The 16,647-nt window shown below is 40.2% G+C and overlaps 1 protein-coding gene across 8 annotated transcripts in view; it reads right to left on the reverse strand.

Moving 5' to 3' along the window:
- Positions 1-933: 933 nt before the first annotated feature.
- LOC126868365 (multidrug resistance protein homolog 49) overlaps positions 934-16,647 on the reverse strand; it is a 75,070-nt gene continuing 59,356 nt past the window's right edge. For all 8 annotated transcript variants that reach the window (XM_050623707.1, XM_050623702.1, XM_050623703.1 and 5 more), the window contains 7 exons: positions 16,044-16,247; positions 12,768-13,119; positions 11,955-12,182; positions 10,485-11,434; positions 9,068-9,469; positions 7,600-7,746; positions 934-4,242 (listed from right to left, as the gene is read on the reverse strand). In XM_050623707.1, the coding sequence (XP_050479664.1) occupies positions 4,039-4,242; positions 7,600-7,746; positions 9,068-9,469; positions 10,485-11,434; positions 11,955-12,182; positions 12,768-13,119; positions 16,044-16,247 (2,487 nt within the window). In that variant the 3' untranslated portion in view covers positions 934-4,038. The remainder of the gene's footprint in view (positions 4,243-7,599; positions 7,747-9,067; positions 9,470-10,484; positions 11,435-11,954; positions 12,183-12,767; positions 13,120-16,043; positions 16,248-16,647) is intronic.

Below are 16,647 nucleotides of genomic sequence, written 5' to 3' on the forward strand. Positions count from 1 at the left end.
CGCGTTGCAGCCAGCACGAAAACTCGATGGAATAATTTCGTAAGTTCCGACGCGTTATACACCTGACAAGCTGCGCTCTTCCGCTCTCCAACCCCTCTACTACTCAGCCCCTTTCCCGGAGTAATAAATCAGCTTTCCTCCGTGTTGGAAACTTCTTTGTCCTGCGTGCAGCTTACCTCTGTTCGCTCGCTCTGTATTCGATGGAAACACGCATGGTTGGTGTTTGTCACCCCCATCGACTCGACCCAATCATTCAGCTATGTACGTACTTACGTTTCTTTGTCGCGCGATGTACAAGTTTCTTGAAAAACTACCGTACATCGCGAACTTCGCCGAAGCAAATGGGGTAGAGCGTTGGTCCAACTTCACGTTCGTTCGTGTTGCTCAAAACGCGTTCGTTTAACACCATTTTAACGTCCTTCGATCAAGTTGCTGGTGTTAGGACGCGTCGTTCGAACGAAGACTCGGGACAAAAATCAAAATTCGCGGGCCACGCGTTCTCCCGTTCGACGAGCCGCGTACATTTTATGCCACGGTACAAAAAAAAAAAAAAAAAGAGAACGTTGGTCGTTGGAAGAAAAATTTTACAAATAGAAGGAAAATGGAGAATATGGATCGCACAGATAACGAGGAAAGTGGATTTGTTGGAAATACCAATCGGACGCGCTGATTTTTCACAGCGTATCGAAAACACGCGCGTCTTTTAATTTTCGCGCGAACAAACAGCAGGTGATAAACCTGATGATAAACGTTAAAAGCTTCAGCGGATAGACGCAAGTTCCGCGGCGCGAATAAATGCGTCGCCGAGGGATATAGATTATAAATGGGGGACAAAATGGATGAAACGGAACGAATTTCACGATTTTTTTCAGTGACCGCTCCCACCGAAAACTGAATTCCCCTCGCCGCCCGTTCATTTAACAAACTCGTGCGTACTTTTTTTTCACTATGGTTCCATTTATTTTGTATATGACAGCAGTACGATCTGCTTCGTTTCTTCTTATAACAAGAAAAAAAAAAGACGAAAAACATTAATACTTCCTCTTTGTCGTCATACTGTCTGGAAAATCGCTTGTATAATTACAACTCGACACGCTTTCGATATATAAACAAAAAGAAAAAAAAGGAAAGGAGACGAAGAACAAAAAACGAAAGAGAGAAAATAAAATGAAACACACGCTGCTGCTTTCTTTCGCCGTTTCAAAACACACGCGTGTTGAACCAAGCGATCGTCGCTCGTTCACGTAGATATTTTTGTTTTAAGATCTCTGCCCTTAAGTTACGCTGGCCGCAGCCTTAATCTTAAGCAACGATTTTTCGATATCTTTTACAGACTAAAGGTTATCCCTCTTTCTCTCTCTATCTATCTATTTCTCTCTCTCTCTCTCTCTCACACACACTCACTCACTCACTCACTTTCATATTCATTCTGCCGTCTAGTGCTCGATCGAATTCTTACGTAATATATATATCTGTATAATATAATAGTATATTCTCTTTGAAAAGTACATAATAAACCGTAAGCTGAATTTTGATTGGTACAATAAGTCTGAGATGATTTGTTCAACGAATCGAGCACCATGATCGCGATTCAAACGAGAAAGGACATCTAGAACCGTGAATTTCATTAAACGAAATGTCCGTCGAAACGATGTGAAATGATCATCATACGTCATTCAATGCGCTGATCTGATTGTACTTGTTCGTTCTCCCTTTCGATCCGCTTAACATACAGGGTAAGTACACGAGTGAAGCACAACATCGTCGGGTTCTTCCGATCGTACACGGATCCCGGTGATCGTTGTATGCTTGATTCGCAAACATCAGAATGGCGTTTCGATCGCGAAACGCTTGTTCCTGGCTCGAACACGTTCTACATCTACTACGCTGTATTGTCACTATGTTAATAAAGCACTGTTACTTCGATCATCGGGTGTAAATTTTGATCGTAGGCCTTCTTTCGATCGCTTCTTTCGAGATAAATTAAGTACTCTGCGTGGACAACGTCGCTGAAAATCCTCGTACGATCACGCAGGCGCGAGAACGCGTTTCAAGTCTTACTCCTAGATATTAATATTTAGCTGAAGTTGGAAGATACTTTACTTCGTAATAGAGAGATAAGATTTGACAATGATTATTATTAACATTTTAGACAGGTGGAAAAAGTTGATACTGTCAAGTTCTACGAAAAATTGTTATCGTCGCGCCGCGTGTTAAACGTGACCATTCAGGTGGTAAGCCTCGAGGGCAGCCGATGGAATCTTATCGCTAAGTATACCAAGTATGAAGGCACAAGTTCAAGGAAAGTATCTGTCGCGAAGTTCGACCACGGAAATCCAACCACCGCACCGGATGGACGACTTGCCGACATCCGGGAACGCCTCTCCACGCGAACGATACGCTCCTCCTCCGCTAAAACCATCCAACTTTACAAAGATTTCACGTAGTACATCCTTTTGATTCCTTACGAATCGGTGAATCGATCCGAGCCATTTCAAAACTCAACTAGCTATCCGTCTGTCACGACTTTGTTCGTCTTCTTATTCCTGATTTAAATTCAACCTAAGCCCTCCCAGTTCTCTGTTTCCTCCTCTTCCCATCGCGTTCTCTATTTCTTACTATCGCGTTTTTTTTTACTTTTTTTCTTTTTTTTTAGTTGAACACGGAACACGGTTGCTGTTAAGGCACGAAAATTCAACGATTTCTAGTAACGTTCGCCCGATTGACGCAATTGACACGTTGTCCCGTGGATGAATTCGTGTTTTGCGAGCAAGGCAGAGAAAAGAGCGGGATGTATCGCGACGATACGTTCATACATTTTTCATACGTTTGGACGTAGCCCGAAGATTATCGAAGTGGAGGAGGACATCGTCGAGTCGTGCGCGATGTGCCGTTTTTCGAAACACCTGTCGCCTCTTGCTCGTCTCTGTCGATGTTGATCAACCCCATAAGTCGATGCGAATATCTTCCTCTCTATCCCACTTTCTCCTTAATTCAATGCACGCGTCTGACTCGCGCGTTTCTTCCATTTCTATCGTATTTATACTGCTATCCTATATAGGAATTCAACAAACGCCTTCACGGTTTCTTTCGGATGGCTAGTTTGGTATTCCTGGCCAACAACGAATCGTTCAGGGGATCGTTCGAGGCCATGCATCGAATCTGATCGCGACTACGTGCCATTCTACGGAATCTTCTCCGTTCGAATGGATCGAGGACTATTGCGTTACTGCGATCTCGCGAGCTTCGCGTCGTAAAGGCTATGTAAAAAGAACGAAGACGAAGGAACAGGAATATCGTTTTGGAAAATACAGGCGTAATGTCGATTACGTGTTATCGACAGCGACGCGTTTTATCGTTCGCGCCATGGTGATCGTTGTTGCGTAACGCGCGAATCGAAAGATCGCTGGTAATCCATCCGACGCGTTTGCGCTACGATTATTCGCTGCTGCGACGCGAAGATCTGTTCCCTGTATCGAAGTTTCGCGTTTCTTGGATCCGTGGCTCGTTCTCTTTTAGGTTGGGCGCGAGAACCGGCATGTAGAAGAGCAAGCACCGTGAAAACGCGAGTGTTTCGACGTCTAATGCACGAACAAAATATCGACGAGACAGCTAATGATATTCAGAGTTAGCTACGAACATCCTCTTCCTTCGAGTTCCTTTTATTTGCCATGTAAAATTGATTCTTAGCAATATCAAGGCACACGAAGAAATTGAAAATACGTATAAATAAAATTGTAAGAAAACTATCGTTGAAAGTCTATGACAAAGTTAAGGGCCAGCTGAGAAGATAAAAGAAGCGTTTGCCGATGTGAAAATTTACGAAAGCTCCGATACGCGTGTCCGTGGACTTTCGTCCGGCGAGTCAATAAAATCTTTGCTATTCTTGTTGCCTTGCTGGAGTTCCTCCATTTCTTACTGCTAGCTTCTGACCTACAGGCCTCACACGCCTCGACTGAAACTACTGTCTGCTTCGTCGTTGGGCTGTTTCGCCTCCGAAGCAAGGAGCGTCGATGAGACGCGACTTCACCTTCGTCTCTACTCTATCGCGCTTTCTTGAAGAGTATGCAGATGAGAGTACAGGCCATCCGCTGAAAGTAAATCGTCGTGAGTACCCATCTCCGCGACAGTTCCTTTCTCTAACACGCAGATCACATCGGCGTTTCTTATAGTTGCCAAACGATGCGCTATGGTGATGCACGTCCTGCCCTCCATGGCCTTGTCCAATGCCGCTTGCACGACCTATACAAAATTATCGTTAAATAATAATTTGATTAACTTATCAAACATCTAAGTTACAGTACCGTGCAAAAGTCTTCAATTGTCTATCAAACGCAAATGTTTGACTTTTATCGATGAATAGGGAGGTATTTGATGTTTTAATTTTACGTTTATTTGTCGGAAAGCAATAAATCGAAAAAATAACGTTTGTGTCAAACGGTATCGATTAACGAAAAGATGTTTCGAAAATACTGTCAAATAATTATTTTGTATTCAATTTTTAATGTTCATTTATTTCTAGTTCAAACATTCGACCAACTATTTCCAAAAGCTAATAACTTTTACACGATACTGTGTTTTGATTTTTCAATAAATTTATCAACAAATTCAATGAATTTCTGATCAAGATTAATATGTATTAGGTCGCCCGAAAAGTTTCTTTCGTTTTATAAGGAAATAATGGATGCACAACATTTGTCGTTTTATATTATTTTATCGAATTACGTATGATCCATTTTGTTCTATCAAGATAAAGATCACGACGTTTGGCAGATTAGGTTTCATGTTTGTATAAAGATACATCGTTGTAAAACACGTGTCTGTGAAAGAAAGACACTTTTCCGACAACCTAATATATTATCTCTGAAGACCAAATAGATAACGAAAAGACGTGGTTTCTAAGGATTTCTGATCGAATAAACAACGCGTACAATGGAACCTAAATGAAACCTATTTTCCTATGGAGAATGGCACACCAAAGAGGAAAACACGGTAGTCAGTAAGCAGCCGCGAAACAATAATTGCCATGAAATTCGTTCGGCACGGGCGAGCCGCTTTCCGTCCGCGTGGACAACAATCGAACTCCCTCTCACCGGTTCAGGGTATTTCCGATTGTTACCATAGATAATACTGTTGGATTGTCCTCGATTGTTGGCGATTTTGAGAGGACCGCCACGCTACCGCCAACCTAGAATAATCGATCTTCGTGGCTCTGAAAATTAAGCGTCGAATCGAGATAATCGTTCGACAGCCTTTCGAACAACAATCGCGTTTCGGAATACATCAGCGACGAAAAATACAACAAGCGACGAAAGACACATTGGATAAATCACCTTAAACTAAACTGCGAATATTTATGCATTTGTGAGAAATTTAACAATGCAACAATATATAGAATGCATATAACATGCAAAAGTATCGGATTAAGCAAAAGAGTCTGTTGTTTCTGCCCTTCGTGTTGATTTAACCGAAATATTTATCGATTAGCCTCGAATATAATATTCACTGTTACTTATCCTTATCTCTCGTCCATCTCTGACGATCTATTTATTCTGTCTATTGTCGATATTAAACATTTTATAAAGATGTGCTTTATTGATAAAAATGTTAATTTCTTCGGCAATCTCGTCTCGCTTTTTCGTAGCTTATGTTTCGACTATTAAGACACGTAACGTATAAATTTGCAAATACGTAAGTAAAATCTGATAGAACTTTCCGACCGATTTAATGTACAAAATATCCGAAATAAAGTACTCGTTACAACATTCAGTGTGCGAAACAATTCTCTATTTAAATTCCATTTCTTTGCTTACGTTCGTAAGAAAAATTTGGTAGAAAGTCTGGCGAAAAAGATCTCCGGTGATAACATTCGCGCATGCAAATTCTATTCCGCCTTTCTTTATCGTTTTTTCTGTTTTCCTTCATTCGCATCCGTGTATAGATGATGGAAGGCTGTTTTTTAACTGTACGGATTGTCGACAGAGAAAACGAACAGCAAGATATAATATCGTTGTAATGAGATACGATGGCTGAAGCAACGTTTCAATCGTTTACGGTGCCCGAAAACATATGAATTTTAATTTCGGAAAAATTAGCATGTAAAGTATGTCCGTCGCATTGCGTGATGCAGTACGACGGGAGAAACATGGCTGCGGCGTATCTTCTTTCTTTTTTTTTTTTTTTTTTTTTTCGTCGACTTTGGCTCGCGCGTTTTTTTTTACTCGTATTGTTCATTAAAATCCATCAGGTTCCATTAATATTCATCAGCCGGTGCGGTATACTCGTAACACTAGCGTTAGTTTACGTTGCTTAACCTCCGCTGTTATTCACATTCGTCGTTCATGGTAACAAACTATTTTGCTGTGCCTTTGGTGCTAGATTCTCATTAAACATCGAAAACCCACGGCTGACATAAACGAGAAAATTTCGCGCGCAAACTTGTCCTGTGCCAGCTTCGTGTAACGTTTTAAGAGATTATTTAGACATCATGTTGCGAGATAAACTTTGCTAATATAAAGTATCCGCTTTAGATTAGCATCATGGTTAATGTAGTAATATTTATGTAACCTACTTATTCGGTAATACGACACAAGAAATTCCGAAGCAATTAGTTATCTCGAGCAACGAATAAATTAAACATTAAACAACACCATCTCTGAGTTTACGTTTCCTTTGCAAGTTTTTCATAAGTATTATCTTCGGCCAGGTTACGAAAACGTATAAGCTACATCCAAAGGAGAATTTTCAGATGCTTTTATTCAAGAACGAAGGTGGATTGTTGTTCAAAAGATATTAACGACGAGCGGAAATGATAACTGGGCTGTGGATTTTTATTGGAAATTTCAATTTCTTGTCAATTTGATAAACCGTGTTTTCCTTAGTAACCTCGAAATATTGACCCTCGAGGGCCTAAAGATGCAAATATAGTCACATAATACGCAAAGCAATATAAAATATTCAAAGTAGAATACTTGTTATAACATTTAATAAATATCGCAATTTGCATCTCTTCTTTTTTAATTATATTCGTAAAAATGTGATGTTGCATAATAATTCGTTGTCTAATGATAACGAACATCTGTATAAAATTTCTCAAACGTAATCGTACTGGTTCGATCATACAAAATTCCTGGTGGAACGTCGCGTTAGACAATGACGACGAAAAATGGCCCATCAAGTTACGAGGCTGTTAATTGGTCACGAGGACGAAACAATGCAGCGCGGTGGTAGCGAGACTGGAACGCGAGGCTTTTGTCCTCGTGAGAATTCCTCGCACTTCTTCTGCCTCTCTAGAGGAAGGTTGGTCATTTTTTTCGCCGGCTTTCTGCTTCTGTCCGCGACTAAAAAGCGCCACCGCGTTCCATCGCGTATTATATTACTGAATGGGCGCCGCATCTACTTCAGCCTGATTTCACGACCCATTTTCTCGGTTTGCCTGCGGTGTTTCTCGCCACCATCTCGACGACGGTTTTCGTCCACGGTATTTCTCGTTTAAGCGATTCGCGGAAATACTTTAGAAGAGGATGAACATGCACTATGCATGCGGTAGACGAGAATTGTTGAGACAACGAGGAGATGATTTTAAACGAGCAAACTTACCTTCTCGCTCTGTGTGTCGAGAGCAGATGTAGCCTCGTCCAGAAGTAGAATTCGAGGATTCCTGACCAAGGCACGCGCGATCGCGATACGTTGCTTCTGTCCTCCGGAGAGCTGTGTTCCCTTAGAACCTAACCTAGTGTCGTATCCCTGTAACCAAGATCGAATAACGTGTTGTTGCATTGTTTAATATGCAACTTTCTATCGAAACGATTCAAATTTCCATTGGAATTATTTTGTGTTACGTTGCATAATGTAAAAGTTTCGTTAATTAGTTGGTGTTATCGCGATCGCGTGATTCGAGAAAGTATTGACGTTTCAGTTATATGGAGAACTTTCGTGAATGTGTTACGCGTGTTATACAAAACTTTTAGAAACTTCATTAACGCTGTAATGAGACACGTTTATTGTCGCCTTGGTAAAGTTTGAAACAAACCCGAAAATGTACACGCGAGTTAGAAACGATAGTTTGCAAACACAGGATTCGCGTTCAAGTCTCGCTGGATACTAAGGCTTATTAATTAATACAATGAATATTATACTATTTTTGTGGGTTATATATTTCCAATATATATGTTGTAAGTTTCTTTCTTTATATATATATTTTCATATTCGTTTCAAATTCGACCAACATAATTATGATAACTACGATGTTTCATCAAAGTACTAACGAAACTTCAACATATAATATATTTAGAAAATAGGACTAGAAGAGGTGAGAAAAGGAGGGACGTAGATAGAAACAGGAGAGATAGAAACTACAGAAACATAGTCAAAGAAAAATTACCAAAGTACTTAGAAGGGAGGATGAAGTGGAAGGACAGATGAATACTGGCAAGATTCAGATGCGGAAACGAGACCAAAGCAAGGGAATACTGGAAAAAAGAGGGGGGAGAAGATGCAGAGGGAAAGAAGAAGACCCAAGACATGTAATAGAAGAATGTGAAATAACGGGAGGACCAAAGGACATAGGAAAAACGCTAAACGAGACTGGAGAAGGTTTAGCAGAGCTGAAAGCAATAATAGAGAAGAGAAGGGCAAACGACAAGAAGGAGGCACAGCAAGGAGGCTAAAGACCAAAGTTGCAATAGTTTTTAGTCGTTAGTTGCTAATTTATAGTTCCTAATTTTTAGTTTTTAGAGGTAGAATAAGTAAAGTGCAATAGAATAGGGTGGAAAAGAGGAGAGGTAGACATATAAGAAGAGAAATAGACATAAGAGATGTAAAACCAAGTTCGTCCAAAGTCGAAATTCACGGACGAAGCAATAATAAATAAATAATAAATAATAATATTTATAAAATACATTCATTGTAAATCTTCAAATCGCTGTACGTAAAAATATATTTCCTTTGGTAAACGATCAACTAAGACCTTAATCCACGACCAATGAACGAAGCACTACTGTGTTTGCCTTCTCTGAACAGCTAAGCTCCGAGAATACCAATATCAAACAAGAATTGTGCTACTCACTAGTGGTAGAGAGCTGACAAAGCTATGTATGTTGGACTTCTTAGCGGCTTCTATGATTTCCTCCATCGTTACAGTTCGGGAGTTGTCCCCATAAGCAATATTCTGTGCGATCGTTTTATCGAAAAGTACTGGTTCTTGACCGACCACACCAAGCTGAGATCTCAGATTGCGCAACGAAACCGACGAGATGTCACGCCTGTCCATTGTCACGGTACCAGAAATCGGATCGTACAATCGTTGCAACAATTGGATGCAGGTGGATTTGCCACAACCACTTTGGCCTACCAGGGCGACCATCTGGCCCGGTTTCACGATTAGATTCAAGCCTTGTAAAATTTGCATCTCAGGCCTTGTCGGATAATGGAACTCGACTTTCGAAAATTGAATCAAGCCGTCCGCTTTCTGAAATTATACAAATTTCTGATTCTAGATAGGTCTTTTACTCTAATCGAATGTAAAGTGAAAAAAAAAATGAAAATTCTTGAAAGATAATAACTGTTTCAAAAGCCTGTCTCGCCTCTCAATTATACTGCACTTTTAAAAATAAAGTTTCCAAACTTTTCTTTATCTAATTCTATTACGCGATATCCGATATGATAAACTGCTTTTTCAATGTTTAACCAGTGATGTATTTACGTTGACACGGTTCTATTAAATAAAGTTATAGCGTGAAAGAATATGCGTTTTATGTTAAAACTGGAAAACATGAAACGAGGTTCCTATCTCCAGTCGAATCTCGTACACTTTCGCCACGTGCGATCAAATGAGAAAATGAAATTATGCATGCAAAATGTCTATGTAAATATCGAAATTTAAATCTAAATCTAAACGTTATTTATAAATTCAAATATCGCTATATTAATTCGTTGGATTACGTTTGTATCAGATAGAAACAAGAAAACGGATTCAACCGAATGCATTATAAATATTTGCTAATCAATCGAATTATACGTGGCAGTCGCTTGAGTAGGATAAATCCGAAACATCGTATCGTTTATTTCGTATCGCTTCATTAAACGGTTTGGAATTCTAGAGGGATAATCGCAACCCCAATCAAACAGAGTTTCCCGTTTTGAGTGTAATTAACGTGCATAGCCAGAGGCGTTGCTGTCGGTACGTCATAAATTCGTCGCTTTGCTAAACAGCCGTAATGAAACCTGTCGAAACGAGACATTTGGCCAGCTTTGCCAATCTTTCTCTATACTTTACACGTTGTGTTTACTTTCTTCCTGATAAACTCGCAAAGTAATTGAACTACGTTGTTTCAACCACAGCGATATAATTGATCAAACACCTTATTACTCAATACATCCAACAACGCAACATTAACTACGATAAGATAAAGCTTCCTATTTATAATCTCTTATCAATATCGCGCAATCGGAGTTATAAGCTGACTTATAAATCGTGCACTCACCCAATCCAGATCTTTGTCTTCCGAACCCGGTGGCGAGGTGATCTCCGGAACTCTGTCTAGAAGCTTGAATATCCTTCCGGCCGAAATTTTCGCGGTATTAAAATTGGGAGCGAAGGCAAGGGCTTGTCCCAACATCCAGGATCCAAAGATCAACGCTTCCGACACTTTGATCACGTTCTCGTACCTCAAACCTTCGGTAGCCACCAAAGCACCACCATAATAGAGACTCAAGGCATAACCGAAGAATGGTATGGTCTGACCGCACGAGAATACCAATCCCCTCAGTCTATTTCTAATTCTTGTCGCTTTAGCCACGAGATCCAGTTCCACACAATAACGCTGCAAGAAGGCTTCCTCTTTCCCAAGACTGGCTACAGTTCGAATGTTCGAGATTGCCTCTATGGCGATTCTCGTCGCGGCCTCCATCTTCTTCTTTTCTTGCAGACCTTGGCCGCTCATCACTCTCGCCTCGAAGAAGACTGCACCCAGCACCAAAGGTATCGAGACGACGGATACTAACGTCATCTTCCAGGTATAATACATGGATAATCCGATTCCAAGGACTAAGGTCGACAGAGCCTGAAGAATCGCACCGACACGTGTCCCCGTTGCACCCTGAACAGCACCGGCGTCTGTGGATAATCTGGCGCAAAGGGCACCCACGCTATTCGTATCCTCGTCGTACCAGCCCATTTCCTGTCGCAACATCGCGGTGAACGCCATTTTTCTGATCCTCGCGGTCATACGCACACCGGCCAATCCGAACATATACATTTGTAGGAAGGTACCAAGGCCCGTAACAACTCCGACCACTAGGAAGAGAATCGAGAACTTGACACTCTCGTGGCGTACTTCTTCGTCATCCTGAAGACCCAATACAGAGTACACTTCACCGAAGAGAACAGCGAATGCTGGGAACGAGGCGCCCACCATGCCTGCTGCTAAACACCCTGAAACATGGCAATTTTGTTCATTAGTTTCGTTCAGTAGAACTCCTTGAATTGATAGAATTGTACGATTTATGATAGGCGAGGCATCCGATGAAGAGATGGATTATTTTTGTTGTTAGGTATCCTGAAGTATTGAAATGTAATTTCTCTTGATAAATGTGTTAGGATTGCAGAAGCTATAGAAGTTAAAAGGATTTTATCAATCCATGGAGAGAGATTGATCGTTTTTATTGTTGGACATCTTGAGATATGGGAATTTCTTCTTCTTTGTCGACTTTGTTGAGATTGGAGAAATTGTATGATGTAGAAAATTTTTGTTAATAGACAGATAGATTGATTGTTTCTCGTGTTGGATACCCTGAAGTATAGAGATTTCTGTTTTTCTGTCGATAAATCTGTTAGAATAGTAAGAGTTGTATGGCCTAGAAGAATTATATTCATCGGTGGAGAGACTGATCCATTTTCTCGTTGAAGATGTACGAGTGAATGGTTAAATGAATAGTAATCGAGCTAACTATACCGATCAAATTGTAAGGCCATTCCGGTTTATTGAGCCCGAATATCCTCATCATTGGCGCGTCGTACGGCTTCTCGTGTTCCTCCAGTTGATTCTCCGAGCACTCAGATGCGCCGGCTAACGACAACCGATGAGAGTGCATCGACAGAGTGGAGAATTGCCTCTTCAACGGTGGTTTCTGCTTCGGTATGGCTGCGGTGACCGTCTTTGCGGCTGATGCCGTCGCTTTCGCTGGAAATTCAATCAACACGAAAGCGTAACATCATGCCGTCCGATGTTAAGAGAAGAAAAATATTACATTTTTATTATCTTAAACTCTGGGGCGCTCCCATCGCTCTCAATAATACGTGAAAGTCTATAAAACAAGCTCTTCCTTTTTTTTTTTTTTTTTTTTTGCATTATCTGAAGATCAAGTAACGATATTTAAATTATAAACCAGTCACGATAATATCGCAACGAGACTATACAATTACAACGTTGATACTTTCTTTTTAATTCTTTTTTGGTGAAACTCTAAAAAATGAAAAAAATACTTAGTTACTCGAGCAACAGTAATACGTTATATAATACGTCTATACATTAAAATCCTATTTATACGAATCGTATTTATTCGAACGAAATTTTAGTTGGCGATTAGATAAACTTCTGCTTGTTGAATTTATTTATTTGAACATGAATTCCTATTATATGAACGAGAAGTAACAGATGGTGGGAGAGAACGAATGAACTCTAATTATAGAAACTCTAATCCAGTTATATGAACTTCACCTATACAAACTATTTTGCCCCGAAAATTTCATACATAAAAGCAATTACCTCTAGCAGTGGCACTGGCGTCAGCAGAGACCAATCCGTAATAATGATTTTTCAAGGCGAGCAGTTCCTCGTGCGTACCCTGTTCAACCACCTGACCCTCCTTTATAAACACTATCCTATCAGCATTTGTTATTGTCGACAGCCTGTGAGTGACGACGATCGTTGTTCTACCCTTTGACGCCGCGTCCAAAGCTCTTTGCACAGTGTTTTCGCTATGAACGTCCAGAGCAGACGTAGCTTCATCCAATAAAAGTATAGCCGGTCGTCTAACCAGAGCTCGAGCAATCGCGATCCTTTGTTTCTGTCCACCGGACATTTGCGATCCTCTCTCTCCCACGGGACTATCGTAGGCCTAGAACGAAGACCGTTGATAAAGATTCTTTGATTATTTGACAAGAGTTAATCAATGTGGACATTTTGACAACTTTAAATTTTAATTAACATGTGGAGGATAGATACTTATGTTTAATCAAGAATAAAAATTAATGGATATTTAAATGAAACAAGTTTTAGGTATAATCATGTTCGTTGATAATTATTAGGAGAACACCGTCCGCAAGTAATTTGCCTATTCGATTGCCATACTCGTGGAATTTAATTAACGAAATTACGACGTGACACGTCTACAGTGTGTACGTACCGTGTTGAGATTTAATAAATTTACGAGGTACATCACTTCGCGTACTACAAGTTAAGTCGAGAACAGCAGGAAAATATTTGGTGTTTTATTTAAATACGCATAAAATACTTAATACGATTCAATAACAAACTACATGCTGTATACTAATTTCTAATTGAATATATGTATATTGTAAATACGTTTACAATTACTTATTTTATGATTTCTCGTGATAGTCCCGTTAGAAGTGAAATTTCAAAATGCTTCATAAAACACCTGAATATAAAAGTTTTCCATGGTGAATTTTAATATATATACACTGAGCAAAGTATTCGAAAATAGATTTTCCTGTGAATAAATAAATAATGTATTTAAAAAAATCACAATGCTAATACCGTGTGTGCCGACGTAGTTTGCGTAACTGTCTAATATATCTGATCTCGTAACCAAAGCTTCCATTCATATAAAACCCAATATTGTTCGTCCATCAACGTGCGTGCAGCAAACGGTGCTCGGTTTTCCCGGGTAAAATTTCACGTGCACGATCGTGCCGCATCGATCCGTAAAATAAACTGCCTGGCCTGCACCATAAACTGGAAAATGTCTGGTCCACTTGTTTCCGCGGATCGTTACGGTTCTAAACGCGTCGCGAGACACAACGGATAAAGGCCAAACACACGCGATACACATTCACGACGGTATATACCGATGGGACCGCGGATGAAACCATCGCGAGCGTCGAATACACCTACCGATAATTCGGTAATAAACGCCTAATCGTTGACGCAGCCGTAATCTGGGATACCGTTATTTGCCCGGGCACGGTTTAACGGGTGTTTTATCGTCTGTTTGCACGCGTGTTTCGCGGCTTGTCGCTCACACCTGAGACTATTGTTAGCGCGTTACAACGAGCCGAATTTGTTGAGGGTCAACATGATCTCGATATGCAATAGAATAACTGATAATAGACATTGTTCGATTCTCATAATTTGTCAAACTATTAGATTGTAATATATGAATTATCTACAATAGAACTACGTTTATCCGCATCTCGTTTATGTAAAGAAATTCAGACCCGAGTTCAGATATACGAACTCCTAAGCGAGCCTCTATTATCCGAACTGAGTATTTCCTAAGAATCACTGGTACATTAGGTTGTCCGAAAAGTTTCTTTCATTTTATGAGGAAATAATAGACGCACAACGTTTTATATTATTTTGTCGAATTACGTACGATCCATTTTGTTCTGTTGAGATAAATACCGCGACATTTTACAGACTTGGTTTCACGTTTGTACGAAGGTGCATTGTTGTAGAAAACACGTTTGCGAAAGAAAGACACTTCCCGGACAACCTAATATTTCGTCCTTACGTAATTTTTCCAGAATATTTACCGTGTAATACGGACATGTGTACATGGTGTAATATTCAGTTACAAGGTAGGAAATATTTAATTTTTAATAAGAATAAAAATCGTAATGAAAAGGTCACTTTTCACCATGGCGAAACCAAAAATCGTGTGATCATGGAAACGAATTAAAGAAGCTCACATAGCCTGACGCCAGTCTCTCGCGTCCGAGTTTGTAATATTAAGTTGTCTGAAAGGTTTCTTTCGTTTCATAAGATGATAATAGATGAACAACAATTTCTATTTTATATTATTTTATTGAATTAGGTATGATCCATTTCGTTATATTTCCATTATTATATTCGTGCATAATTCAATAAACTAATATAAAACAAAAAACATTGTGCGTCTATTATTTCTTTATAGAGCGAAAGAAACTTTTCGGACAACCTAATAAAACAAATGAGGGTTAGTTTGTGAGCCTGTGTCATAAAATTATAAAATCGAAATTCTACGAGAAAGGAAAAATTCGCAGTTTCGATCTACGAGAAAGAAGGTTTAGAAGGAGGTTTAGAAATCGAACGTTTCGAATTTGATATTCTTAAGATCAATATAGCATATATGAGGATGACGATGAAACGTAACGCACACTTGTATCAATGTTGTTCAGTCCGTACCATTTTTGCATTTACGTCAGTGTGTTTTGCGTTGTTCAAAATTTGCTCGATAAATTGTTCCATTGCTAATAAAAAAGATTACAACAGACAGTCTTCTTGTCGCAGTTTAGTAATTTTCGTAAATGTTTATAAAACTTTCAGAAATATTCAGTATTCTAAATCAGACTGTAGAGACACTGATAAAATATTGAAATTTAAAAAATGGAAAATTCAACCGCAATGGCCATTAAGAAAACGTGCCCTTCCTTATCTCCATGATTAGAATCATCACGACTGCGATGATCAACGAGATAGAAGAGATGGACGAGAGGATACGCAAGGACGAGATTAAAATTCCAAGCGAATTCACGGTTCCTGGACATGATTTTAATTAGACGACTCTTTGTGCCTGGATCCTAGAGATCCATCGGCACGGAAAGAGTACCACATACCAAGAGCAAGAAAATCTTTCGACATAGGTCTATACTATGTGAACGTAACTCCGCACGCCTAGAGGTTCGAGCGACTGGTTGTTGAAAAGTGACCGAATCAATCGGTTCTCCGTCTGTCACGAACCACGAAAAGGGAAACTGAAATTCCGTTGGACCAGAGAAAACGGCAACGGAATGGAAGAATAGATACGAAGCTACTCACCTCGGGCAGTTTGCTGATGAAGTCGTGAGCGTTCGCTTCCTTCGCGGCTTTGATCATCTGCTCCTCGGTAATGCTGTCATTTCCGTACCGGATATTCTCCCGTATCGTTGTGTCAAAGAGCACCGGTTCCTGGCCGACCACGCCTATGTGCGAACGGAGCCATTGAACGTTCAACTTCGCCACGTCCACACCGTCCAGTAAAACCTGTTCGAACAGAGAGATCGACGCGTGATCGTTGTGAGAATTGTCTTTGACATTGACCAATGGTGGTCCAGGAGGAACAGGACCACGACGATGCGATGCGAAGAGAAAGATAAGGGCGATCGTTCAACGTCGTTGTCGGCCGTTTTCCTCGGATGGGCGAATTTTAGGCGAAAGCCCCTTTTATCGGCTACGGCGCAACAATGCTATGGAAAATGTAAGTGGAAGGGAAAAGGAGTTCAAGAGCCAGCTCGAAAACATTATGCCAAATATACGGCGTAATATTTTTGGCAGGAGAAACTGCGACGGATGCAGAAACACGAGAAAATTTTACTAGTGAGAGAACTCAGCCGCCGCGAGAAACGCTTCAAACTTGTTCCCTAAAATTCCCATCGCCGCGTTC

Source organism: Bombus huntii, chromosome 8, assembly GCF_024542735.1.
Source record: "Bombus huntii isolate Logan2020A chromosome 8, iyBomHunt1.1, whole genome shotgun sequence".
Classification (NCBI taxonomy): Eukaryota; Metazoa; Arthropoda; class Insecta; order Hymenoptera; family Apidae; genus Bombus; species Bombus huntii.